A 26519-nucleotide genomic window follows, 5' to 3' on the forward strand; every position below is an offset into this window, starting at 1 on the left:
TCACACATGACCCTACGTTGAGTGGATAAGCTCTTGAATCGTCTCCTTGCTTTTGCCAGGCAGCCACGGTTTTGGTTTGCTGGGTGAGAAGCTAAGTTTTAATCCTCATTACACAATGGAGGAAAAACACTTTGGTTGTTTGGTGAGTTTCAGTGCTGCTTACAGTACGTTTTGTCATATGAGGACCCCGCACATGGTCTTAAATGCACCGCTTTCATGTAACACTTGATGTGTGCAAGGTGTTTTGTAACGTATGACTGAGGTCTGCTCCTGGCATGACACTTTACGTTTCATAAACTGGTTCAAACCTGGATGGTGAGGAAATATGTGAGCTACACTTAGTGATCAGATTCAGGTGTTCTTAGAGCATTCCACAACTTTCCAAGTCTTAATGAAGCTCAGGAGGTAAAACATTAAATATGTTGTCTTTGTACTGTTTTAAATTGAGTATCAAATGTCATTGTCAAGCTATCATGTTCTGTTTTATTTATGTTTGGCGCAGTATCCCAACTTTTTTGGTTCCCCAAAATCCCAATAATCATGACCTCGCAACATCTAATACTGCCCCCACATGCAGACAGGCATGCAAACTGCACCAGACCGAACAGCACGTGATGCTGAAATGAAGTCTAATAAACCTGCGACTGTAGATAAACAACAAAGAAAAAAATATAATCCACTTAGTTTAAATGAAACAAGTACCCAGTGATATCAACCAGTTTTCATTCCAGGGCAGATTTGTTTCTTACAAACACAAAAAGGAGGCAGTTCAGAAAGTGTTTGTTTTCCTCATTCAACAGTAGTTGAAGTCAACCATAAATGAAGTAAGTCTTAATTGTGTGTTATATCTGAAGTCTTGTCGCACAACATGGAATGACTCATGTGTGAGTCATTTCTTGCCAAATGAGTCTAAACATGTAAACTGGTCTAATTCTGTCATCTCTTACTAATGGGAAAAGTGACATTGACTCTCAGTTTTGTAAATCAAATGTATTCTTAGATGAATTAAAGGAAACAAACAAATTACACTGAAAACGTACAGGACTGCATTTCCTCTGTGCGGTCCAGTGAAAGTGTGTTGAGCCTGGCCCTGATGAAAACTTTGTAAACATTTAGCAAAAAAATAAAATTAGATTGTTTTCCTCTTAAAACAGATGGATCAATAATATAGAATAAACTGTGACATTTATGTTATGTGAATTTAGGATATGAATGGTTCTCTGCAGGCTGCTGTCTGGAAAATGCACCTGCTCGCACTGACTCAGCGTGTCCTCTAGAGGGCAGTGTGTGACTGCAGCCTTATTTAATTCACTGCGTAAACGTGGTGATGTGTTCAGTATTTCTGTTTAGGATTATATGATTTTAAAATATGTAATTCAATTTTTTTTATTGATTTAAACCATTAATTAATTATATGGCTAGCAAAAAATAAGGCCACACATACACACTAAAACACTGCATAGCATGTTGAATGCATGGCCATTTTTATGTGCTGCGGTATCTTCTGCTTCCTCTTCATCTATTAAAGTATTCTGTAATATTCTATTTACATGTCTTATAGTATCCTTAGATTTCATTTCCTGGAGAATTTCATTTTATCTAGCATCCCTGCTATTCTAATATTACTATGTCTCACAGTGTCTCCCTTTTGGCCCCATTATAATCCTGCATACAGACAGTTTTGCTGCGAACACCTCTACATGCACGCGCGCACACCCACGCACTTGTGCAAACTTTACTCTGATTGGTCGCGCAGCCAGAGAGGGTGTGGAAAAGTCGTGGTTCATTAGCATACCTATCCAGGCTGATAAAAGTGCCGGCAGCCTCACCTGATCCTTCACACGGCGTCAAACGCACAGAACGGGAGAGGGGCTTCGGTGTGGTGCATGGCACGTGAGTCAAACACGGTGGGAGTAAAATTCAGATTCGAAATAGCAAGTTCAAGGAAGTTCACTCACCTCACAGACACACACACAGATCCGGTCACCGGCCACCGACTGTGCGTAAAAGCGCACAGCCAAAACAGAACTCCCAGGAGACTGCTTCCCTCCTTCTCCTGCCTCCAGCCGTCCGCGGCCGGTCTGTGACATTCACACCCGGTTCTGCTGAGTTGTGGCCGGTCCGACCCAGAGCCCCGGGTCACCCATGAGGCTAGAGGCCGCAGCCAGGATGGATCTGTTCAGGAAGCTGTGGAAGGCGAGGAAGCTGATCGTCGTGGTGTTCATCCCGCTGTCCCTGCTTCCCTTACCGCTCATCCACCCCACCAGCGTGAGTACAAGCAAAATAAATATGTGTATATTTTCAGTGTAAGTGTAGAAACAGAAAGTTAACTTCTGCCAGAAAGTTAGAATTTTCAAAATAAGAGCACATGCAAACGTATGGTTAAATTTAAGGGTGATTACTGATAAAGTGTGACAAAGTACACCTATTAAACTACTTACTCACTGTAAGAGGAATTTAGGAGTATTATATTAGAAATTAAGCACATTTAAGTGTGAAAAAAAGCCAGTAAATTATTGAATACCACAGCGACACTCAAACATTTCAAAGAAAAAGGAGGTAAAATTGTCTCTTTTTTGCTGAATACCACTTTCTCATAAGAATATTATAGGTGAGATAGCAAAGTCTACAACATACATGAAAGTACAATACATGCTGCTTATGACAATATTGATTTTTTTTTATTCAAAATCAGTTATTCAGTTAGTCATTATTGAATAAATAAACTGTATAAATACCTCAAAAACATCAGATACAGCAATAAACAAAGATCCAGTTGATCTGTTGATGCTCCTTCTGGTTGCTGCTAATGGCTGAAGTGTCCTGATGGGATTTTAGTGTGTGTGTGTGTGTGTGTGTGTGTGTGTGTGTGTGTGTGTGTGTGTGTGTATGTGTGTGTGAGAGAGAGAGAGAGAGAGAGAGAGAGAGAGAATCAATCAAAAGGCACACTGTCTTCTGTTTGATGAATGCTTGTCCTGAGCTGTCCCGATCATCAGCTGAGCTGTGTGTGTGGAGAGGAGACATCGCAACATGCTGATGAGATGGAGATCAGTGTGGGGGGGTGGGGGGGAAACCAGAGTGAACAACTTGATACGCATTTAGGCTCATGTTCAGTCTGACTGTTTGCTGTGAGAGCCACTGGAAAGGAGGAGAAATCGGCCTTATTCTGCCTCGTAGCTCATGTGGAAACAATCGGATTATCTCAATCTGCATAAGTCCAATCTTTACAAGAATTCACCTGTATGAATAAAATGTGTTGATCTGGGTTTCCAAGACACACAGGGGCTGCCCGGAAGGCTCAATGACACATCGAGATAAAGATTTGTTGAGCTGTGATTCTGGGTGATAATGCATAGAAATGACAGATGAGATGAGAATTGTATGATGCCAAAAACATGTTGTCTCATTCATTATCATATTTCTTATCGCTTCTTAACTAAACCACCATCATTTCGCCTTCAGATGAAATGTGGCTCTCAGACATTCAGTGGAGTTTTGCGTAGGATTTTGGAATTAAGACAGGATCACGTTTAGTGAGGCTCAGACCTGTGTGATTAGTCTGGTTAAGTATCAGGAGGAAACTAAATCTTCCTCACTTGTCAGCAAGCTCTCATGCCAGATTAAACGATACGCTGTGAGGAGCATTTACTGCTGTATCATATCCTGAGAAAAGCTCGGCTGGGATTTCAGCAAGTTTCCTGGCTCCAGTCACTCACAGAGATGGTGACGAGCAGTAAAAATTCAAGCTTCAGAATGTTTTTCTATAGTCTAAATGGTCCACTTCAACCCCAGTTCAGCTCAATTCACACCGCCAAACGTCTGCTTCCCTGAAAAATAAATACCTCTTCAGTCTTTGAAAGACTCAGACGGTGGTGTCTGAACATATTTCCAGAATCCAGAAACCTCTTGTAACCATCCAACCTTCTACAAAATTTGGTTTTATTATCAGTTATATTGGTATATAGTGTTTCTTTTCAATCCAAAATATCAATAATAAGACATGCATGCTCCTTAATTAGAAAATGCAACTTGAAAAAGGGTTAAAAATTGTAGCATTTGGAAATCTAGCAAGAAATGCCCTTTAAAACAATATGTGGGCATACAGATATTCAGCCAATCATTTATGTCCTTGTCATGATGAACTATTATGTTAGCACATGGTGATATTGCTTTAGTAGCCTATAACATAAGCGACTGAAGTTTAAATGTATTTAAATAATCTTTAACATGTGACAGCTGTGTTTGCTTGTAGCTGATATTCTAATGAATAATTGTGTGGTCACATGTTCATTAGCATGTCATTAATATGAAATTTCAGGTAGTTGCTAAACAACCACCATCTCAACAGTAATATTATGAGTGGTGACAGGTGTGTGTTTATGTGTTATAAATGAGCTCCGGTTATTTGCGTTTCTTGTAAAATCATTAATATTCAGAGGAGCTGTTACGTGCTCGCAAGTCGTCCGTCAGCCAATCACGTTGTCGCCCAGGAGCCTTGCTGTTATGTCAGGACTGGTGGATGTTTGGCACGAGTAGGTGGCGCAGGATGAGGCCAAGAAAGAACAAAAGAACAAAAACTTCACTACAAAGAAAAAGAAAGAAACAATCCAAGCAATTAAGTTATATAATCAAGCAACCACCACGCTGGATTCTGACCCCCACGTGGCTTCCTTACGACATCAGGGACCCCAGACTGTGTCAAGAATTTGGCGGGGGTTCGGAAAGTGTGTGTGTGAGTGTGTGTTTTTGGAGTGGTACTGTGTCCAGCTGCAGCAGGACAGAACATCTGTTGGATGCAGTCAGGCCAGGTCAGACTAGAGAGACGACTCAGGCGTGCACAGAGTCATGCTTGTGCCATTTTGCATCCCCATGTAAACTGAGAGCTGTGGACTCGTCAGTCTATAGAACACGATGAGTCCATCATGACATGTACATGGATATGAAGACATGTCCCATATTTAGCTTTGCTAGCGACATGGCTCTAGGGTTGGCAGTGACTGTGCATTAGTCAACTGGGCGACCGCTTTGGTCCAGACTGACATATCTGAACTATTGGATGGAGTGAAAATCCTGTTTTGTACAAATATCCATTATTCCCAGAGGATGAATATTAATGACCCCCAGATGTTTCCACTTGCACCACCATGAGGTTGGTATTTGTGGTTCTGAGTTAAATGACTCTATAATTATTGATTGGATTGTCTTGAAATTGGGTACAGACATCCAAGTTCCCCTCAGGATGGATTCTAATTTCTTTAATGATCACTTAACTTTTATCGAGCACCATCATCAGGTCAACTTTTCTATGTATGCCATAAATTAGTTTGTAACTAAATAATTTAAAAACTAATGATGTTCTTGTTGGCCACAGCTGCACTTTGTGCATAGTGCCAATTAGCAAACGTTAGCATGCTAACACACTGTTGAACGTTGAATGTTGAACACAGCATGGTAGCATTGTCGCTGTGAGCATGTCATCCAGCTGAGGTAGCATTTAGCTCAGAGCACCTCTGTGCTGCTAGCATGGCTGCAAAGTTACTCTGGTGCATCCGACCCTTCACATTCGATGTGACGAAGCACGACCTGATGAACCACAGCTACGCCTGTGGTGCATCCACATCCATCTCCTCACTGCACCGCTCTTGTACAGATGTTCATTGCAAAGGTAACTGGTTGAAAGTGAAAGCCATTTCAGATTGTCTGACAGAGATATTGTAAAGGTTTCGCAAAATAAATGGTAAAAGAAACCTTATTTTAATGCTGTGTTCCATCTCAAGATAGTCTCCCTTCTTTGCAAACTTTATCTCAGATAAGATCTCTCTTAGATTCAAATGGATTAGTGACGTTTGTTGTGTGTTGTCCGTTTGTTGGTATCTGTGCGTCTGCGTATGTGTATAAAACACAGATTTGAATCTGTACGCAGTCACATTGCCTTCTTTAAGGGGCCAAAATGAAGAAGTCCTCAAACTGTAAATCATTAAATTTTAGTGTGAATACTTGGGTTAAGGTTGGGGTTAGGGTTAGGCAACTAGTGGTTTTGGTTATGATTAGGGTAAGTCTCCAGGAAATGAATGTAAGTCTATGCAATGTCCCCTAAAGTGATGGAAACACGAGTGTGTGTTTGTGTGTCTGTTATCTGTCAGTTTAAAAGCCCATTTAACCCTCTGCTGATTGATGCAGTGAACACAGATTTCAGCCATGACCTAATCTGCCTCTAAAAAGACCTTAAGCTACTGTCACCTCCGACACTGTCCACAGATAGCAGGGAGTTGATGAGACAGTCATTGGGTTTGTGCTACATGTTGAGACACAAACCCGCCTGTCAGCTGCAGAACTCACAGGATTTGAGGAAAAACGTCTCATCTGATTGAAGTTTGTAGGTCATGGAGATGCCCCTCATGTAGATACAAAAACAACTGATACCATATTTGTCTCTATCAGAGAGGTACAATGTAGACCTGTCTGATTATCTAATGCTGTCAACCATCTTCCAACCAGAGGCACCCTGAGATGTTGATATTAATGTGAATTGTTTACACTTGATTCAACCGCTGATGGTTAGCTTAGCGGATATTACAGTCGCTTGGCCAACAAGCTTACATTGTGTCAACAGCAAACCAGCTAAATGGTTCAATGATGAAATACTTAGTTCAAAACCTCAATTGATAATTATATCATGACCGTGTAAAGAAAAAAAAAATCTCACTGGCTGGCAGGGGCAGTTCAATTTGTACATATTGATAATATTGATGTCCGCTGCAGGCATTCAAGCAGTCTGTTCATCAGCAGCCGCAATTCCATTATTCAGAGTTGTTTCGCCAACATTTTCTGCTTTTTCAAGCATTTTGAAAGCATGTTTTTATGAATGTACAGGGTGTGGTGCCTTATCTTCCTCTGGGGTCTGTATTTTTCAAATAGGGTATTGTTAGAATTGGGGTATTAGCATATGGGAAAACTGTAGCGTTGGAAGTTTGCGTGTAAAGATCACATCAACAACAAATGAAATGTGTTGTTATAAACTTATGTGGTTGAGACGGATCTCATCAGAGTCAAGGACTGTGTGTACACTGTCTAACAGTCAATTAAGACAAAAATGTCGCCTAGAATTCATCTCAAAAGAATAATTGTATGCTAAAAAAAGCTTTAAAAGAAATCCTGTGTTGGCACTCGCTTGGAAGTCAACCATGGAATAAAGGTTGATGCACTGTTAACAAAACTAGTGTATTAGTGGAAAAAAAGTGGCTATTAGTATTAGCTTTGAATGCTAACGCAGCTGTTGCATCAGAGTCGTGTGTTTATCTGAAAATGATGTGCATCCTCTGGCCAGTCAGAATTCTGCATGGCCATGGTACAGCATAGGTGTTCCACTTCCTTATTCTTCATATATAGAGTTATACAGTATCTGCAGTTCGGCATAATGGTTATTAAAAGAATGAATAATCTGCAGCCCAAGACTGCGGAATAATGGAGAACTTTGATTATGCATTTTTCAGTGTGTAAAAAAAAAAAAAAAAAAAAAAAAAGCTGAAAAAGGAATGATGTGATTGTTAGAGAAAGCTCCATTAGTGCTCAAACCTCCCAGCCTTGGTAGTGTTGATTGTCAGGCAGCCTGCTGACACACACACATACACACACACACACACACGCACACACACTGTCCATTTCACCTCAGGCACCTCCAGCATCACATTCTTTTACAGCCTCCGAAAATCAGGTGAACTTTCGCCTAGATTTAAAGAAAAAAAAATCTGAATTTTCATGCTTGTCGCAGCAGCTGTTGCCTCTCTGTCGTCTACTGTTTCCCCAAAAATGTGAGTAAATCCGCACGTAGTCTGCAGGTAGAGTGGAAAAACAAAGCAGCTCTGAATGTCAACTCTTCACAGAAGCTGAAAACTCTATATTTGCATCAGTCATTGCGCGACTTAAAAAACTATTACTGGTTCACTTGCTAGCATTTCTTACACGGAAACCTCAAAGCAAACATCCCCATCAGAATAGCAACATGTATTGACGTCTGCTCCTTGACACGTCTCAGTATAAAGTCTGGAGGTTGCATAAGCCACTCAGTGATTCCTGCCCCTCTGCTTACCGAGCACTTTGGCTTTAACTCGCAAATCTGAAACAGAGAAAAAGAAGCACACACGAATGTTTGAGCATCTGATTGAAGCTGCAGTCCTTGTGTGGAAGCTATCTCCTGATAGACAGAGACCAATAGTCAATGATCAGTGACTGCTGAATCAGAGCATCTCTGGTGTGTATCTCCCTCGCCCTGTGTTTATTTAATGGTACATGTTTGTCTCGTTTTATCTGTCCTTTTTTTAGTTCCCTCTTGCCACCTTTCTTTTCCTGTTTGCAGTCTTCTCAGCATGAGTGACGGATCAACAGTCACACACTTGATCTCGTTATCAGGCCCCTCGCTTACCTCATGTTTCCTGAATGTTAAGACAGACGTACAGATTGAAACAACTGTTAACCGAATGGAGAGAGACACCAACAGGCTAATGAGCAGAAACAGCTTTTGACCAAACTGCAGTTTGTGCAGATCGTGAACAGTTTGTCTTTTGTTTAAATGTCTCTTTTAACAACATGCTCTCTCTTTATGAAGTGTGTTCTGAGAGGATTTAAATTGTTGTAACATTTTCTTTGGCGAGGGCCTCCTTGATTATGATCCCAAACACCTTGTTCTGTTCTCAGCCTAATCCAACAGCTGTGCCTAATGCCTGGAAATGCCTCTTTCCTCTTGCCAAGTGAAATCCACAGGAAAGCATCCAAAAGAAGCAGAGGTGGTGGCTTTCGAGTGACAACCTGTGGCATGAAAGCCAAGCCAATACCAAGCTGCAGCTGATTAAAGTCACTTTCATGTGTCCTTTGTTTCATTTTGTGGTCTATCCTGTCTATCTGACATGAGCTTATGAGTTGCTGATTCAAGACACGTTACAGCTTGAAACATGCTAAAAAGAGACAGTGTTCTGCAGGTAGTTTTTGTGGTGAGGGAGCTCATAGCTAAGAAGCTGAAACCTCACCCGGAAGGAGAATTTGTGAGGGAGAGCCTCGTTGCTGCTGCAGAGCTGCTGACACCGGACAAAGGAAAATTGCTCCAAAGCGCCTGTTTGTCTGGAATAATTCACAGAGATGAAGATGAAAACCTGATGTAGAAACTGTGTGATTCAGCCTTCATGGTGGACATTACCAAGAACCTTTAAGAGCTGAACCTCAAGCTCTAGCAGCTTCTCAGATCTCTGCTTTCAAATGTGAAATCATTCAAAGGGAAATTAAAGCTGTGGCAACTGCAGCTGGAAAGAGGAATGACTGTATTTTCCTACTCTGCAAGAACAAAAGTTGCTATGACATCTGAAGTTGCTGCTGAGTGCGAAAGCTCCTTCAGGCATTTGGCGAGAGGTATCAGGACATGTAAAGTAAACAAAAGGAACTGAACATATCATCACTACACTCTGACATCAGACGCCTCACCAATGAGAAGCAGTCATCAATTCAATAATTTGATATTACTCTCGAAGGATGTCATAAAAATTGAAATGACCTCTGATAGAAAAAGGTTTCTAGATCTAGATTACGTGTGTTTGTACTTCTACACTGTTTTGATAGAGCTACATCTTGACAGCTAGCTCTAATTTAAACAGAGATGCAGACCGCCTAGAGTGTAAGAGACTTTGTAGAGTGTGTAACTGTAACACACTTGGCAGGTGATCTACCATATTAGAGGAAGTGATTTCTGTACAGTCAATGGCTTTGAACAGCTGTGAGGTCTGAACAGGTCTGGACATGCTTCATCCTGGAGCCCCGCGGCTAATTCTCCCCGCTCTGGGGTTATTAATTTGAGATTAACTGACCTGTTACTGGCATGATGTTACACTGAATGTTCCTCTTACATAAAAGTACTACAAGCTCACACAGCATGTGGCAGAAGAGGGAATGCTCAAGTTAACAAATCAAACACTGAGTCCAGATATTACACACAGTTAAAACCATGTGCAGAGAGAGCAGTTCAGTGCTGTGCATGTCCATGACAGTGCACACCTATTTCGTGCTTTGTTGTCGTCTCAGGCATGTAAACGGTTTGTGAATGAAATTCTTGGTAATTTTCATAAGGTCTTAACGAATGTCACGAGTTTAGTTTTTAAGGTTTGAGAGCCTGTCACTAAGCCTGCTGGTGTTGCGAAAGAGCGGTATGAGAGGCTCGTGTGGCGATATTATATAACCATAACTAGATGAATGCAACATCGGTGTATGTGTTTGTGTGTGAATGTGTGTGTGTGTGTGTGAAAGAGACCCACTGTCCCAGTAACACCTCACAACATGCACACCATACTAATGACAAAAAAACTTGCAATAATGAATTAATATATTATAAGAGAGCAGGTGTGGATATGTGCTTTCTGTGCATGTACAGTATGTATATGTGAGACTGACTAGATGCTAGTATCAGTGTCTGTTGTATTAGCTTCTGGCTCATTAGTGAGTCATCCTTCCTGCATATTGAACCAGGACCAGAAATGTTTCTGATAATGCTTCAAAAGCCTTTCGAAGTCTTTCTCAATATGGCTCAATATGTTTGATGATCCCTTTCTCATATCTGCTGAACGTAGTTTAGCATAAAGACTGGAATCAGGGGTTTGGAACAGTTTTACTTTGTCTGGTGTTAGCAGCTCTGCAGCAGCATCAAGGCTCTCCTACACAAATTCTCCATCTGAATGAGGTTTCAGCCTCTCAGCTATTAGCTCACTCACCACAAAACTTGCTGCAGAACACCGTCTCTGTCAGAATGTGGTCTTGTGAAAGCTGCTTGTTGGATACCCAAACTCTACCAAAGAGCGCTAACTTTAACTTTAAGTGCATTTATCCTTGCAGCTCACCCAGTTTAGCATGTTTTCAGTTGTAATGACCCTCAAGATGAGCCTTTTTCATCACTGTGAGCTCGTCCACACAAACTAACTTAGGACACACTGGCTTGACTTTTACTTCAATAAACAAATAATCATTTGCATGCTTGACATTTGTAATAATGCATTGATGTGATGTCGACTGCTTCATGCATGTTGCCTTCAGGGACCACTCAGAAGAGAATGTTATTTTGTTTATTCTTGAAAAGAGGTGATTGGTGTCTTGAGTTTCCGGTCGTATGCAGTTGGTTCCACACCCCTGCTCTAGAAAAGGTTCTTTTAAAAGTTTGTTTTGGTTGGTAAATGCTCTGTGCTGTGGTGTGGTTAGTATGACAAAGAAGCCTGAACCTGTGTCTTATCTGGTCGATGATGTGTTTTCACCGTTACAGGAGGCATGCTGTGCGTACGTGCTGATGGTGACGGCAGTCTACTGGGTGTCTGAGGCCGTTCCTCTCGGTGCTGCTGCTCTGGTTCCTGCCTTCCTCTATCCGCTCTTTGGGGTACTGAAGTCCAGCGAGGTGAGTCGGCTGTCTGTCTGTTCGGTGTTTAGCTTGAGTTGGTGAGGTAAGTGACATAATAAATCAATAATGACTTATTCTCAAGTAGCTGGATCTCAGATGAAGGTAAGAAGCAAAAGGCAGGAAGCCAAGAAGTTCATGTTATAGTGCTAACCAAACTTCATGTTTACTCTTTATCTTATTATTGAGGTTTCTGAAGAGCCATTGTGAAGCTCAGTTTTTCTGTAAGGGATGGAAAACTTTGTCACTCTAATGGGGGAAAGAGCTTAACAGCGATGCAGGGAACCAGCAGGATTGCTGGGGTGCAAGGTCGTGACAGCGTGTTACTGTGCTGGTAGTAAGAATCAGCTGACAAGATTGCTGTATATGCTGATGTACAGTAAGTCCAGATCAGAAAGAAAATGGGTGAAAGGTCTTTCTGTGCACTGAACTTCATGAACTACGATCCATTTGCATCTCTCTGTATGCTTTTAAGTATGTGGGAGGTTTCTCAGGTACATATAACTTTCCATTAGGGTTTTATAATGCGGTTTTACTTATCATATCACATATCACTCCAGACGTCATCACTCAGCTGTAAAGGTTTTATCAGCCGTGACTCTGTGGAGCGTGCAGAAAACCCCATTAACCTGGCACTCATCGTCATTATGATGATGTTTCTCAGCGTGGTTTCATCTCTGAGTACATGCATTCAAACACACCTACAATCAGCCACTCAAACACTTTCTCCACCGTCATCACCACGGCCACGTCTGTTGCTCGGCCTCGGTGAGATTTGATTGGTTTGACTGATGGTCACAGCGGCACCTCTTTTTTCACACTAATAACACAAGTTTCCTCTCCATTAAACTCTCCCCCCTCTTCTTCATCTTTCTTATCAGCGTTACATAAAAAGTGAGCTGTACGCCTCGTGACCAAATCGCATTGACAAACAGTGACAAAGCTGCCTGTTAACACTGCTGTAAGCCTCTTGTGATGGTGTTCAGTTAATTGCCAACAGAGCTTTATGCAACATTTTCAGTCCATTATCGTACTCCCAGTTTCTCCTAACACCCACACCCCATTTTCCAAATGAACCCATGAGTGAGGAACGGCCGAATGCCTGCATAGCACATAGCTATGTTTGGTACATAGTGTTGAATGGCATCAGTACAAATGTCTTTTTAATCTGGTCTGTCATTTTCCCCTAAATTTCTGTGATAACCAAAGTCATAATGTTGATTTTTTTTTTTTTTTAGAAATGACCCTAAAACCATGAGTAATGACAGCTGGCTGTAAATCTAAATTAGAACTGATTAGTAAGGTTTCTAAATGTATTAGTGATACAAATGAGCCAAGGAAGTTACAGAGGACAGATAACCAGACTGTAAATTGTACAGTATAAGTAGCATTTATTCTGTGTCTGTCAGTTTGTGTAATTCATCAGTGAGGATTTGAATATTTAATTCCTTTCTTGACTAATACTTGATCCAGTCTGTAGCTCCTTCAACATGATCAAGCAACAGTTAGTGCTCGGAAACTTTTCTAATTTCAAATATAGATGTGTTAGTAAAGCCAGCATCAAAGTGTCCATTTCTTTCTCCACTAACTATCTTCCTTGACAAACAAGTTGCATTGGTACGGCCACATTATATTTGGTTTCAGTCTGTAATGCATTTCGCGTTCATGGGGTAGCTGAGGCTCAGCTACCCCATGAACTGAAAGCGGATCTTTCAGCCCCAGGGTTGGTGGTTCAATCCCTGGCTCATCCTCTCCTTGTGTTGTAGTATAAGACACTGAACCTAATTGCTCCCAATGGCAGGAACCTGCATCAGTGTGTGTGAGGGGCAGCTTTGTAAAGCGCTATATAAGTGCTCATCAGACCAGTCTAGAAAATTGCTAATTTAAGTGCTCTAACTATTTTACAGTTATTATGGAGGGAAGAGGAGCGTTCAAAGCATTCATCCTGTGTCATTCCTCTCCTGTGATACTCCTTTCAATACATGGAAATGACAGAGAAAGAGAGTGAGAAGGAGCCATGTGTAAAAATGTCCAGCAGGAGGAAGTGCAGCAGGTTTTAGGTGAGAGGTGAGGAGACGCAGGTTTATATAATGCTGCAAGGCCGTGAACCCTGCGGGTGGGAAGTAGAGCAGATTAGGAAGAACAAATGGCAAACTGTAAATGTTGATCCAAACGAAGGAGGGGGAAGTAGGGAAATGGGTGAAGGAAGGAAGGAACAACCAAAAGGCCCTTCCTGTCCTCTCAGATCTTGTGCTTTTTATCTTTCCTAAATTTAATCTTGTGCCACCAACGATCTTGGACATGTTAGTCATTCCTGTACATATCTAGAACTCCACTGAAGTGGTTTACACCCTATCTGTCATCATGGGGGGCCATCAATCCCACTCAGTGCCCATAACACAAGGAGTCCCACAAGGTTATGTGTTGGGCCCACGTTTACTCTGCATTTCCATGCTGCTCCTTGGACACATCATTAGGATATATGCGCCTCCCTGCCTGCTTAATGGACATCAAAACTTGTCTTGATAGTATATAAACTTTTTTTTAATGTGCCTCTCTCTCTGTCTTTTTACTCACATTTTTGTCAAATAGCCTGAAGTCGACTTCTGTAAGTAAGGGTGGTGTGTGTGTGTGTGTTTGTGTGTGTGTTCAGGTGGCAGCAGAGTATTGTAAGGACACCACTCTGCTGCTGATGGGAGTCATCTGCCTGGCAGCCTCTATAGAGAAGTGGAACCTGCACAAACGCATCGCTCTGCGCATGGTGATGATTGCAGGGGCCAAGCCTGGCATGTGAGCAGCACACACACACACACACACACACACACACACACACACACACACACACAGTCACACATTCGGTAAAGCTGATCATACACACACTAAATCCAACACTGAGACTGAGGTCTGATCAAAACATCCCACTCTAAAAACACACACACACACACACACACACACAGGCACACACACACACACACACACACGCACACACACACACATCAGTCACTGTCTCTCTCTCGTTCAGGTTGGTGCTGGGATTCATGTGCTGCACAGTGTTTCTGTCCATGTGGCTCAGCAACACGTCCACCACAGCCATGGTGATGCCCATAGCCGAGGCCGTCCTGCAGCAGCTGATCTGCACCGGCCTGGCCGACAGCCACAATGACTCCGAAACCACTGAGGCCCCTGAGGATGACAGCGGTACTTCAGCAGCAGTAGTTCAGCAAATCCAAAAGGATTGTGCATCCAACCCTTTTCCATTTCTGATGAATGTTGTTGTCTGCAGCTGTTTCAGACAAAGAAGAGAACCTGGACAAAAACCAGTTAGAGCTGCTCTATCGCAACGACAGGTATGTGTGTTTTTGCGACATACTGTGTGCGGTGCATGTGTGGATTTTTCCTCATTTTCTTCCTCCCAGTTGCAATACCCAGTGATTCCCAGCATGTGCCATAGTCACTGCCAACTTTTCAACTGTTGGCCTGGAGAAAGTGCAGCAAACCTCATAAAACTGAAGAGATTGATTATCATCGGTTAAATAATTTTTGAAAACTATTTCAGCTTTGTATTATATTCTTTAGCTACTTCACCTCTTCGTAAAATACGAATTATGTTTGTACACAACTTTTCAGCGATAGCGTCTCATGCATTCGATTATCAGTATTAGGTGTAACTCCAGTTCTTCTCCCTCCAGCAGTGACTGCACTAAACAGGAGCTCTCTACACTGAGTGAGGTGAGAGCTGGAAAGGCTTTTTTTTTACCAAGTAGGCAGAAGAATAATTAGGAGCAGAGCAACAGAAAAATCTTCATACCTAAAGTGACGTCTCTCGCTCTTGTTCTCAGGTCCAGACCGGGGAGGTAAATGGTTTGGGTCTAAGGCCAGTCTCGAACCAAGAGTTCATGAAACACACCAACGGACACCTTCCTCAGGTTAGGAACACACCCACACAGGTTCTTAGAGGAAGTTCAATCAACGTCAGTAACGTTTTCCATTCACACAGTATTCCCCTCACTCTCTCAGGTTGCCATCGAAATCCCAAATGTGAAGCGGGTGAAGGCCAGGAGAGACTCCCAGTATCCCACCAAGAGGGATCACATGATCTGTAAATGCCTTTCGCTCAGCATCACCTACGCTGCCACAATCGGCGGTCTGATAACCATCACCGGCACATCAACCAACCTCATCTTTGCTGAGCAGTTTAACACGTAGGTCCACACGGGCACACATGTTAACTTGTGTAATGAGTTAAAAAAAAAAAAAACATCTGCTGACAGAAAACTATTAAAGCAGCTTTACAAACTGGTGTCAGACAGATATTTTGGTTTGGTATTAGCTCAGGATGCCTGTAGACACCATCACAACTTTCAACACATTTACAGCTTGATTGATTTCTTGGCTGCCGTGCTGAAGCAGTTCACGTTAACTCAGTGTCTGGAGAGCAGGCAGGGTCTGAGATCAAACTAATCAGCCTCTACAGCCCTGACAGAGCCGATTTCCTCCAGCCGCAGCACTAAGCCCGGCAGAATGGCCTCCTTCATGTCGCAGCTTGTTGGACAAAGGTTAGGTTTTGATTTTGCGTGTGTGTGTATGTGTGTGCAGTTGTAGTTGTAATCCCAAAGTGATGTTATGAGGACCAGCAACCAATCCAAGCAGCGAATAGGAAAATCCCCTCGAATTATACCTTTCGGTTAGAATTTTTGAATTTTTTCTCAAATTTCAGTCAAACAGCCCGAGGTCGACTTCTGTAAGTGTGTGTCTGTGTGTCCGTGTATGTGTGTGTGTTTGTTCAGGTCAGTCAGTCCAAGTCCTCGTCTGCAACAAGTCCATGCTGGTAAAACAAGGCCAAGCATTCAACTTGTCTTTCAGTCTGCAGCTGATGTTTTGTGCTCCACAGAGATTTTCTGTTTCTGAAGAGCAAGAAAGATTTCAGAATTGTTGGCATGAGTGGTGTGTGTGTGTGTGTGTCTCTGTGTGTGAGTGCGTGTGTGTGAATGCAATGGATTTTTTGTGGTTTTCATTTAGTTAACAGGATATGATCAAAAAAAGACTGCAGACGAGAAACAGTCATCAAAATGTCATCAAGATAACAAATTTAGATGATTGTGTAACCTTTGTGAAGCTGTTTGCTCATCAGTTCTTAATAATTCGATGTATTTAAGGCTGCCTTATCAGTGTATTTATGCTTGAATGGAGAAAATGACTCCTCTTAATGTGAAAGGGCTCGTTCATAATGACAAACCCTCGCATATTTTTCAAAGGGCTGGCTGGAGACCAAACCAGAGCTAACTTTGTACTTAAAACTAGTCTCTGCTGTAATTGGATGTTTTTGGTGTCCCTAAGTTTCCTCTTGGTGCTACCTTCACTGTTGGTCATTTTTCCATATAAATCAACTGAAACAAAGTCATTGATGGTGCTGGATCACTGAGGATGACTGAAGGGATGGCAGAGTTGTTTCTGCAGCACATACATGATCACCTCTGAATGTCACCTTTACCCTACTTAGCGTCCGTGCAGCAGAGAGCTCACTGAAGCACGTCTGAGCAAACACACTTCATCACCTGTACAGCGCACTGAAAACGAATGACCGCTACGCCGCTGCGCAGCCGGCCGTCTGGCACCGACCCCTACGATGGGCTTCTTTTCTTTATGCAGCTGAAAATAACAAGCTTGACTGTCAACTGGGCAAACGTTTCTCACGGGGCCTCACACTGGCACTGACTTTGATGGCGCGTGTCAACATGTCAGCGACCCTTGTGGCCTCTGCTGTCTATGATGCAGAGCTTTCGAAGAAATACACAGATTGGAGTCGGTGGCGGTCGCGTTAAATCTCTGAGAGATGCCAACATGCAATTAGTGGATTTAGTGGATGCCGCGATTACGACTTCTGCTGCTGCTTCTCTTCTGCTTCATCCCTCAAAAGAGTAGTCTGGAAAAATAGATTCACAGTGAAAATGAGGGATTGAAGTTACTGCATATTGAGATTTCTGCAGGTAAATACACCACCACACACTTCTAGTGGGTCATAAGTGATTACCTGAGAAGAGTCACATTTTTTCTCATTCTGCAGAATACCTATGCAAAGGACAATGCATGTCTGGCCCTTGTTTGGAAATGTTCCTCCATCAGATATTGTTGTGACTTTTGTACCCATGGTTGTGCTACTTCAAAGACTAGCTCTGAAACATGCAGCCTAAAAAGCTGTTTCGACAACCAACATTAGCAAGACAGCATCGAGATCTGCAACTACAGCCCATGCGTCATCTTCAGTTTTGTCAAATACTTTCATCTGCACAGTATACCTTTAAGCTTTAGGATGGAAAGGTTAACAAGTTGTTCTTATGTGATTTTTTTCTCCCTCCGCTCTGCCTGCTGCCCTGTAGTTATTAAACCAGCTCAGATTGCCGTCATTCCCGCCGGTTTTACTGTCACAGCACAGAGCTCACACTGACTCAGCTCTTATCAGTGTGGAGATGAGAATGACAGCAGCTGTCAGTCAAAGCAAACACATGAGTCAAGGTAGGCAGCTGACGGGGGATCAAACTCTGATAAGGTTTTACTGCAGCTGCTGTCAGTGGTCACAAGTTTCAGCCTTTAAAGAGATGAGCCGATACTGTTTAAAATACGTGTTCACGCACAACAACCTGCACACGCTCTCACACACATGTGCAAGCATCCCAAATGAACTCTCTCTGTCTCTCTCCTTGTCTTTCCAGCCGTTATCCAGATGCGAAGGTGATAAACTTCGGCACCTGGTTCATCTTCAGCTTTCCCATCGCCATCATCATGCTGGTCCTCACCTGGCTCTGGCTGCACTTCCTCTTCCTCGGCTGCAAGTGAGTGTGTGCATGCTTTTGGTGTGTATTTCACAGATTATAGCCTACTATGTGATTATGATGGTGTGTGCGTCCTACTTGACGCTTCTAACCTGCTGGACAGGAGTGTTGCATCGTATCATTATAGACTCAAATGATGATCTCTCTGTCTGTACACTGTTGAGCCATGGCGCCTCTTGTGTGTGTCAGGTCGCCGTGTGGTTGACATTATTGTTGTTGTTGTTGTTGTTGTGTGTTCAGCTTCAGGGAAACATGCTCATTGAGTAAGAAACGCAAAACCAGTAGAGAGATGCTGTCAGAGAGGAGGATCCATGAGGAGTATGCAAAACTGGGACCTATCAGGTGTGTATGCATGCTTCTGCGTGTGTGTTTTCGTCCTAGCTTTCCTGTTTGAATATAGTTGGAACTTTGGAGGTTGTGTTCATGCGAATATGGTAAATTCCTGTGAGAAATCTGAGGTAATATAATGGAAATGTATTCAGTCCAACTGTGGTGGGAACCAGACTGAAAAGCATCATTACCACACCTACAGAACTCATAGGAAAATGTTGTGTTTTTGCATGAGGGTCATGCTGTTTGTCTCGTGGTTGCACTTATAAACACTGCAAAACATGTCCAGCTCTATACATCATTGAAAGATATCCAGAAAACTGATAAAAATTTGTTTGAAAATGCATACAATTATTCTTTTTTGATTTACAAAGTCCCAATAAACATCAAGATTTTTGGCAGTAACCTGCATGTGTGTGTGTATGTGTGTGTCTTACTCACACACCCAGACGTGACATTGGAGCATAACCATCACTCATGTAATTGTTGCTCACATGCTTTTATGGTTTCTGTGTGCGTGTGTTTGTGTGTGTGTGTCAGCTACCCGGAGGTGGTGACTGGCGTTTTCTTCATCCTGATGACTCTGCTATGGTTCACCAGAGAGCCTGGTTTTGTGCCCGGTTGGACCTCTCTCTTTGAGAAGTGAGTAGCCATAATGCTGCACACACCCTAAAGAGTGTTAGTGATCAAACAGGTGTGAGTGGCTTCAGGTAGGTCGTGCAGTTTGTCAGTCAAAAATACATAAAGACACACCATCGCACAGGGGTGAGGATCACACTATCCTCTGCAATGGCTGGAAACGCTTTTCTTAATTTCACTTTAAGTGATTTCACATATGAAAGCAGAGAGCTGAGAAGCTGGCTGGATCTCTCGATAACACTGTAAGCATGCACGTAGAGTCTGCACCATAAGAACACTTTACTTGGAACTTGGAGGTTTTCTTTCTCCTTCTTCTGCGTCTTTTATATTTGCGTTGTATGTTATGTGTTAATGTGGGTATTTTCCTCCTCAGGAAAGGCTACAGGACTGATGCGACAGTGTCCGTCCTTTTGGGTTTCCTGCTCTTCCTCATCCCTGCCAGGAGACCCTTCTCCTCCACCCCCTCCTCCAGCTATAAAAGCACAGGTCAGGACCAAGCACTCGTCCAACTGACTGTTTTTGATACGGCTCTTCTACCCTTATTTTATCTTTTCGGGGGGACCAGATGTGGATTTTTTAACATATGGGACAACGTAAAGTGAAGTTGTTCAGCACTGCAATAGAAATATACAATGGAAACACTGAAGTAAATTTGGGTTAATAGAAAAATAAGACAGAAAAAACCCTTAATGTATGAATAACACATATATATCACATGCACAGTCTCCTTGCCCTGCTGCAAACAGCTGTTGTTTCAACACGCTCCTGTCTGTATTACCAGCCTGTGCATGTTGATTTATTGCTTGTATACCACAGGTTCACCAGGTCAGAGAAACCTCTGCTTTAACAGAAAAACAGTTCAACCTCAGACACTTCTGTTCTCCACAGTTGAGCAACACTTTGAAAAACACTGAAGAAGTCTGACATTTATTGTATTTTGCTGTGCTGCTCAACACATGATATAGTGCTGACACCCTTCAGTCCAGTCACCTCTTAACACCGTAACCCATGAGGAACACAGATGTAGACATGCAAACAGCTGCAAGGCATTTTGTCTCCTTTTACAATTTATGGTGTTTTTTAAGACACAGAGAGGTAAACATATACATTGGACTGGACTCCAATAATAAATGATAACACACTATTGACCTGAGTTTAAGTGGACTTCTTCTTTCCTCTATATTAGTGGAAATTACCTGTAACAAAGTGTTACTAAAAATATCTTTTTCATGTACTGTATATACACTACAACTCAATAAAATAAGTTCCCTTTCAGCAGACACCCCGAAACAAAACAGTACAAAACTGTTTTTATAAATGACAAAATGATTCATAGGTTTGATGCTTCTTAAATAAAACATTCGAGCTGCATTAAAATATTTTCTCTGGTTTTAAACCCATCAGATGATGATGACCCGCTGGCTCCCATGATCACCTGGAAGGACTTCCAGAGACTGATGCCATGGGAGATCGTCATCCTGGTGGGAGGAGGCTATGCACTGGCTGCTGGTTGCAAGGTACTACACACGCGTTTGAGTGTGCTGTTTTATTACAGCACCGTACCATTGTATGTTAAAGGTTAGGCGCCATGTTTATCTTCAGGATTTATCCTCAGGCTCTCATCTCATGAAAGTCAGCGGAGATTCAAGGTGATAATGTGATGGAATTTGGTATTAGAAAGAGCCTGTAGTCATAGTTTAAGTGATAAAGAAAGTACATTATACTTGAACATGAAATATGAAAACTATGTAGAGACAATAGTATATTTGTGGCTAATTTCTCAGTTGATGGCAGAGTGCAGTTTGAGGGTGACAGACTATTTGAGGATGCTCACGTGTTTTATGTATGTTTGTGTGTGTGTGTGTGTGTGTGTGTGTGTGTGTGCAGGTGTCAGGCCTGTCAGTGTGGATCGGCAGACAGCTGGAGCCCATGAGTGGTCTTCCTCCCTGGGCTGTCACCCTGCTGGCCTGCCTGCTGGTGTCGGCGGTCACAGAGTTTGCCTCCAACCCGGCAACTCTCACCGTCTTCCTGCCCATCCTGTCAGCGCTGGTACGACACACTCCCTCACACAGGGACACCAGAGAGGAGAAAAAAGTGCTGACAAAAATTCAGACTTTTGTGTTGAGATGAAGCATTAATAAAGCAGGGACTTGATGTGAAGAATGCAAAGGGAAAGGCAGGTGGTGCTTTGAACAATATAGAGTCCAAAATTTGTAAAAACAATGATGATGTCTGCTGCAACATCACACAATTTTCCTCCCTCTCCTCATCCTTCATCTACCTTTCTTTATCCCCTGTCATTTCTCCCTCGCCTCTACAATTCCTTTCCTTTCCTTTCCTGTTTTTATACCATCCCTCTCACCCTCCCTCCTTTCTTTTCCCTTTCTTTCTCTTTACCCCCTTTGTTCTTCTTCACCCACTTCCCTCCATCCAGTCAGAGACGCTGCACATCAACCCCCTCCACACTTTGATCCCGTCCACCATGTGTGTGTCATTTGGGGTCATGCTTCCAGTGGGGAACCCCCCCAACGCCATTGTCTTCAGTTACGGCCACGTGCAGATCAGCGACATGGTACGACACACACACACACACACACACACACGCACACACACACACACACACACACACAAAGTCACATGTTCTCTCTGCACCTGCAGCATCAGGCTCAACAGTACAATGTGTCCAATTTGTTTTATGTAATCAGATTTTTGTCTTAACACTTGGCGAAACCAAAACACCAAATTCTGATACTTAATTTTCAAATGAATGAATGCATACAACTCAGGTTTGTCACATATAACCAGTTGTTTTTTTTCATTTTCCTCCTCCTCGTCTTCAGGTGAAAGCAGGCTTTGGGGTGAACCTGATCGGCGTGGCGGTGGTGATGTTGGCCATCACCACGTGGGGGGTTCCTCTCTTCAACCTGACTGAGTTCCCAGCCTGGGCAGTGGCCAGGAACGTCACCGGGAGCTTATAACCACCGCAGGGTGGGGTCAGTGGGAAGAAGAGGGGATGAATCACTGAAAGACAGAAAGAGAGAACGACATGGGGCAGTGTTTCTGTGAGGAAAGACAACAAGAAAAATCCGTGTCAAGAGGACGGTCTTGCTCAGAGTTAAGCTGTTTCTTAGACTGATTAAACTGGACCTGAATGAAGAAGAAGGATGGAGGGAAGAAGGAGAGGAGGAGAGCAAAAAACTATGACCTGTTGCTTCGATAGAATAATAAAAATTATATATTTTTTGGCCATAAAGGGGTGCTGTGTGGAATACAGATTGCCTCCGTCAAAGTGGCCTCTGAATGGAGCACTAACTCCAGCAAAAACATATTTTTTTACCTCCATGACCGAAGTTTGATGGAGATTATCTTTTCACCGAATCACTGAAGATATTACTAAAAAGCTACAAACCTATTTGTGGTGATCAAGAACAGATTTTGTTTTTTTGATTTATGATAGAAACAATGATGAGTTAGGTTTCTTAGAAGCTGCCTGGAAAGTCTTTCCAGAGCCACATCATGCCATATTCTGTGGATTATTTCACATTTTGACAGAAATAAGAAAAATGGTGTCGCTGGAAGCCTCTTTTTACTGCATGCTTCTGCTGCACTTAAATGTATTGCTCTGCAACCAGATCACATACATTGCAACATGGTGGGCTGGTGACAGGTTTTCTGAGTGAATCTGAAATTTAGCTTTAATATATCACTTTGGGCACACTGCCCAGTGTCAAAGAAAGAGCAGACTGTTGTATTAAAGCAAGATAAAATGCATGAAAAGAGGCTTCTACTGTGGCTGATTATGTACTGTATACATAGAGCAACTTTCAAATGTGGCCAGTATCTTTTCATAAGAGTCTTTATGATCTGTTTCTAAAGATATAAAAGCCTGTGTACATTTAGCAAATTGATCTACAGTGTCCATAGATGTTCTTAGCTGCTATCTGCTTTGTAAATCTAGGCTTCTTAATATCTGTCTGATGTCTTTACCAAAGTTTCTGAAGCTGATTTTTGTGCCCAATCATACTGTGAACATTTGGTGTTTTGTTGGCCACGTTTACCCAAAGCGCCTTCCAGCACCACTTGTGCCTTCACCACATTGTTGCCGGTCAGATTACACTTAAAGCGTCACTGTCTCTTGTGGGAATCCAACCTCTAACCCTAACAGTGTTACTTGCTGTAATCTCAGAGCAGTGCGGGATCTCAGCTCACCACCACCCTCCTTAAACGATAGAACACTGTAGTCTAAGTGCTTTTTCTCAGCCTGAGAAACTCATTACAATATTAAGAATGTAACCTGTGCTGTATTTAAGGTATAGAAAGTCATACCATTGTGGAATTTATGCTGACTCGGTTTCTGTTGTAGCTTTTCATGGTGGTTTCTTGCAGTTTGGAAGGCTTGTAGACTTGAGAGGTTAGACACACTCCTGCCATTAATCTGTGTATTCAGCCAGGTGCTTTGTATTCTACAAACAAGACCCCTGACTGTGTTCTCCTTAATCACTTCTTTGACTTCAGCCTGGTGAAAAATCTGAGAAAATTGTACCAGCTGAGGACCTACGTTTTGCCAATATCATGATCATTGACCATGAAAATGAAAGTCTGTGTTCGCCAGCATGTACAAAAACACTTAAACAAGCCTTTATCAAAAGCAACAGTTATTATCGCAGACATTGTATTTTTTATGAAATTTGTCACATCAGTATGTTAAGCAACAGGATGACCACGTTTGGTCTTTATTTGTTCTCTCCTGGCATGTGAATGCAGAAAGACTGCAGAGTCCCTCCAAGTCCTGAGTCACTGTTGAACGCAGCATCCAAAGCCTTTAAGAAGAGAGACAGAGTGAGGTAGCACAGGGTCGTATGGTACAGTAGTTTGTTCAATCAGCTGTCAAATCACAGTATACACACAAATAACTGTCGTCTGGTGGTGAGAAGGTTTGCACATAACATTCACTGTACTGTGCAAAAAATATACAAGATATGCCTTATATTTTTACACAAATTTGAAGTGTAATTTGTGGCTTTTTTATATCATTGCATTGTAAGTTTAGGTCCAAGCGTAGGCAGAATCAAAAGCCTATGCTTTTCTTTTGTAATTTATTCAGTTCTGCTGAAGGTCTCTTACATCATGATGGTGTTACAGCAGTGACCTTTGACCCAGGGGCCACACTCCTTTGTAAATACATACAGATTTGTAATATAATGTGCTTTTGTTTCCAAATGAGCTGTAATATTCCTAAATTATGTGTTATACTTTGATGTTTCCTTCATATCCTACTCAGACAAAAACTAGAGCTAGGATGATACAACATTATACATGCACAACAATAAAACAACTAAAACCACTGACTGTATGTATTATTTTATTTATTTACATTTAAATCATTTACATACAACACCACAAGTCAATCACACTTGAGAGATTTTGCCTAATGCGGCACTGTCCTGGAATTAAAAGGTAAGTAGCAGCAATCAGTGAAGATCAGCATTTATCTGTAAAATCACACAATTAGAATTGAATTGATTGAGACTTGTGACTGGTTTTCATGTACAAAAACTTCATTCAACCCAAACTCCAAGCAGAGGTAGAAAACCACTCTGTGATCTTCTCTGAATGTGGATCTTTTCCCTCTTGTTTGGTTTTTTTGTTATCACGTCTCAGACCAGCTGGGCGGGTTGACATGAACTGACGCCACATATTTCTGAGGAAGGCAGCTCGAGTAATTCTCGAACAGGTCACTCATGCTGCCACTTGAAGCTTCTAATATGTACGCTTTCTTGACGAATCTTGACATCTGTCCAAATGAACAATGATAAAGGTGAAGTTCAGGTGCTCTGCCAACAATAAAGTGAGGAAAACTCCTCTCCAGGTGCTGCATCTCTCGCCCTGGTCTGAATAAGGCTTAAAGTCTTGGAGATGTTGAGGGTCTGCTGTCCAGTGGTTAGGAAGGCTGCTGGGGGCCTGCCGCAGGTATGAAGTTTTCTCTCTCCATTTTGTCTTTGTATTTCAGGAAGTGTCTCCTCTTGGTGAAATATTTCACCTGTCAAGAAAAATACAAAAGACTGACTGAAAGATTGAAGGAAGACTTTGATACACTGCTCACGGTTCAACCTTTCAGACACCGTGGTCTGCACTAAATATAGATCTCACACCTCACTGACCACAGTGATAAAAAGCTGGGATAGCTTACCCACTGAGCGGGGCAGTTTGCCTCAAATTCGCTCTGGAACTTCTGGCAGGATGCAGCTTTGTCATCGTTGTCATCAAGGCATTTCCACAGGAGGTCTCTGGCTTCCCAGCAGGCCTTCCTTTCCGCAGAGTTTGGAGCCGTCATGGCTGCTTTATCCTGGGAGACATTGTAAAATATTAAGTTTCCTCCCTCCTTTACAGTGTCCTTTATATTGTGGATATGCTGGTGTTGTATGCTAATGTTGTATCTGTTCACATATTTAGAAAATTCTCTATCAACCAGCAGTTGTTTTGAAAAAGGGGAGTAAATGGGGTAAAATTGCTGAAAAATACCATTATGAACAATTGGGTACCCTAAAAACCACATTAACATATGTTCTGATAAACATTAGTCTCTTCATTACTGTAGTACTTCTGCAACTTTATGCGATGAGCTGTTGATGCTCATAAATGTCCCTCAGGTTTGAACTATTGGCTATAACATATGTTTATGCTGTGAATTTACATGCATACGTGAGCCTCAAAAGACCCGACGTCTTAATTAAACCCACATAACACCACTGTGGCGTTTTCTCTTTAATATTAGACTACAAGTAATTCATTTTCAATTGTTTTCAACCATCACTCAGCAAATCCCAAGAAAGTAAGCTGCCAATAGCTACGTTGGCTTGTATGTACTTGTCACTCACCGAATCAAACGCTAAAACCTCCAGAAGGATTTCTTTATCTCAAACACCGCTGCTGTTTGCCTCTGTCACTGCATAAACCTCGTGAAATCAACGAGATACACCATAACTCAACCACAAACACACGACTTTTGTAACGTGTTTACACAGAGTAGAGTGAAGGACGCGCACAGCACCACTTCCTTGTCGCTTGGTGATGACGTCAAGGCGTGATTGGCGAATCGTACCAGGTGATGGCGTAGTTCGTTAAAAAATCAAACTAAAGTTTGATCGTGTTTAACATTACCTGTTAACATTAACAGCCGGCGTTAGATAAATAAAGGTAAACTAAACACAATTTATCCAGACAACGTCATTTAACACAATATGGCGTCTCATGTACCTTATTTAACTTTAACTATTGCCATGATAAATCCGGCTGAGAGG

At 42.2% G+C, this 26519-nt stretch overlaps 3 protein-coding genes across 3 annotated transcripts in view; 1 reads left to right on the plus strand and 2 right to left on the minus strand.

The window, feature by feature from the left end:
- Window positions 1-2100, minus strand: part of LOC143314806 (uncharacterized) — a 29295-nt gene extending 27195 nt beyond the window's left edge. Inside the window, exon 1 of the mRNA XM_076722007.1 lies at window positions 1959-2100. The gene's annotated coding sequence lies outside the window, so the exon portion shown is untranslated. The remainder of the gene's footprint in view (window positions 1-1958) is intronic.
- Window positions 1840-24563, plus strand: slc13a4 (solute carrier family 13 member 4). Its single transcript, XM_076722006.1, has 16 exons — window positions 1840-2268; window positions 11291-11419; window positions 14073-14209; window positions 14442-14617; window positions 14703-14766; window positions 15109-15148; window positions 15259-15345; window positions 15437-15621; window positions 18130-18249; window positions 18490-18591; window positions 19120-19221; window positions 19592-19704; window positions 20623-20735; window positions 21106-21267; window positions 21653-21790; window positions 22059-24563. The coding sequence occupies exons 1-16, from the start codon at window positions 2146-2148 to the stop codon at window positions 22194-22196; spliced, it is 1929 nt and encodes a 642-aa protein (XP_076578121.1). The 5' UTR covers window positions 1840-2145; the 3' UTR covers window positions 22197-24563.
- A 2-nt stretch (window positions 24564-24565) lies between these two features.
- coa6 (cytochrome c oxidase assembly factor 6) lies at window positions 24566-26270 on the minus strand. The gene is made up of 3 exons (XM_076722009.1): window positions 26097-26270; window positions 25409-25564; window positions 24566-25258 (listed from the first exon to the last, which is right to left on the minus strand). The coding sequence occupies exons 2-3, from the start codon at window positions 25550-25552 to the stop codon at window positions 25160-25162; spliced, it is 243 nt and encodes an 80-aa protein (XP_076578124.1). The 5' UTR covers window positions 25553-25564; window positions 26097-26270; the 3' UTR covers window positions 24566-25159.
- Between the last annotated feature and the right edge of the window lie 249 nt (window positions 26271-26519).

This window comes from Chaetodon auriga, chromosome 22 (assembly GCF_051107435.1).
Source record: "Chaetodon auriga isolate fChaAug3 chromosome 22, fChaAug3.hap1, whole genome shotgun sequence".
In the NCBI taxonomy this organism is placed as follows: domain Eukaryota; kingdom Metazoa; phylum Chordata; class Actinopteri; order Chaetodontiformes; family Chaetodontidae; genus Chaetodon; species Chaetodon auriga.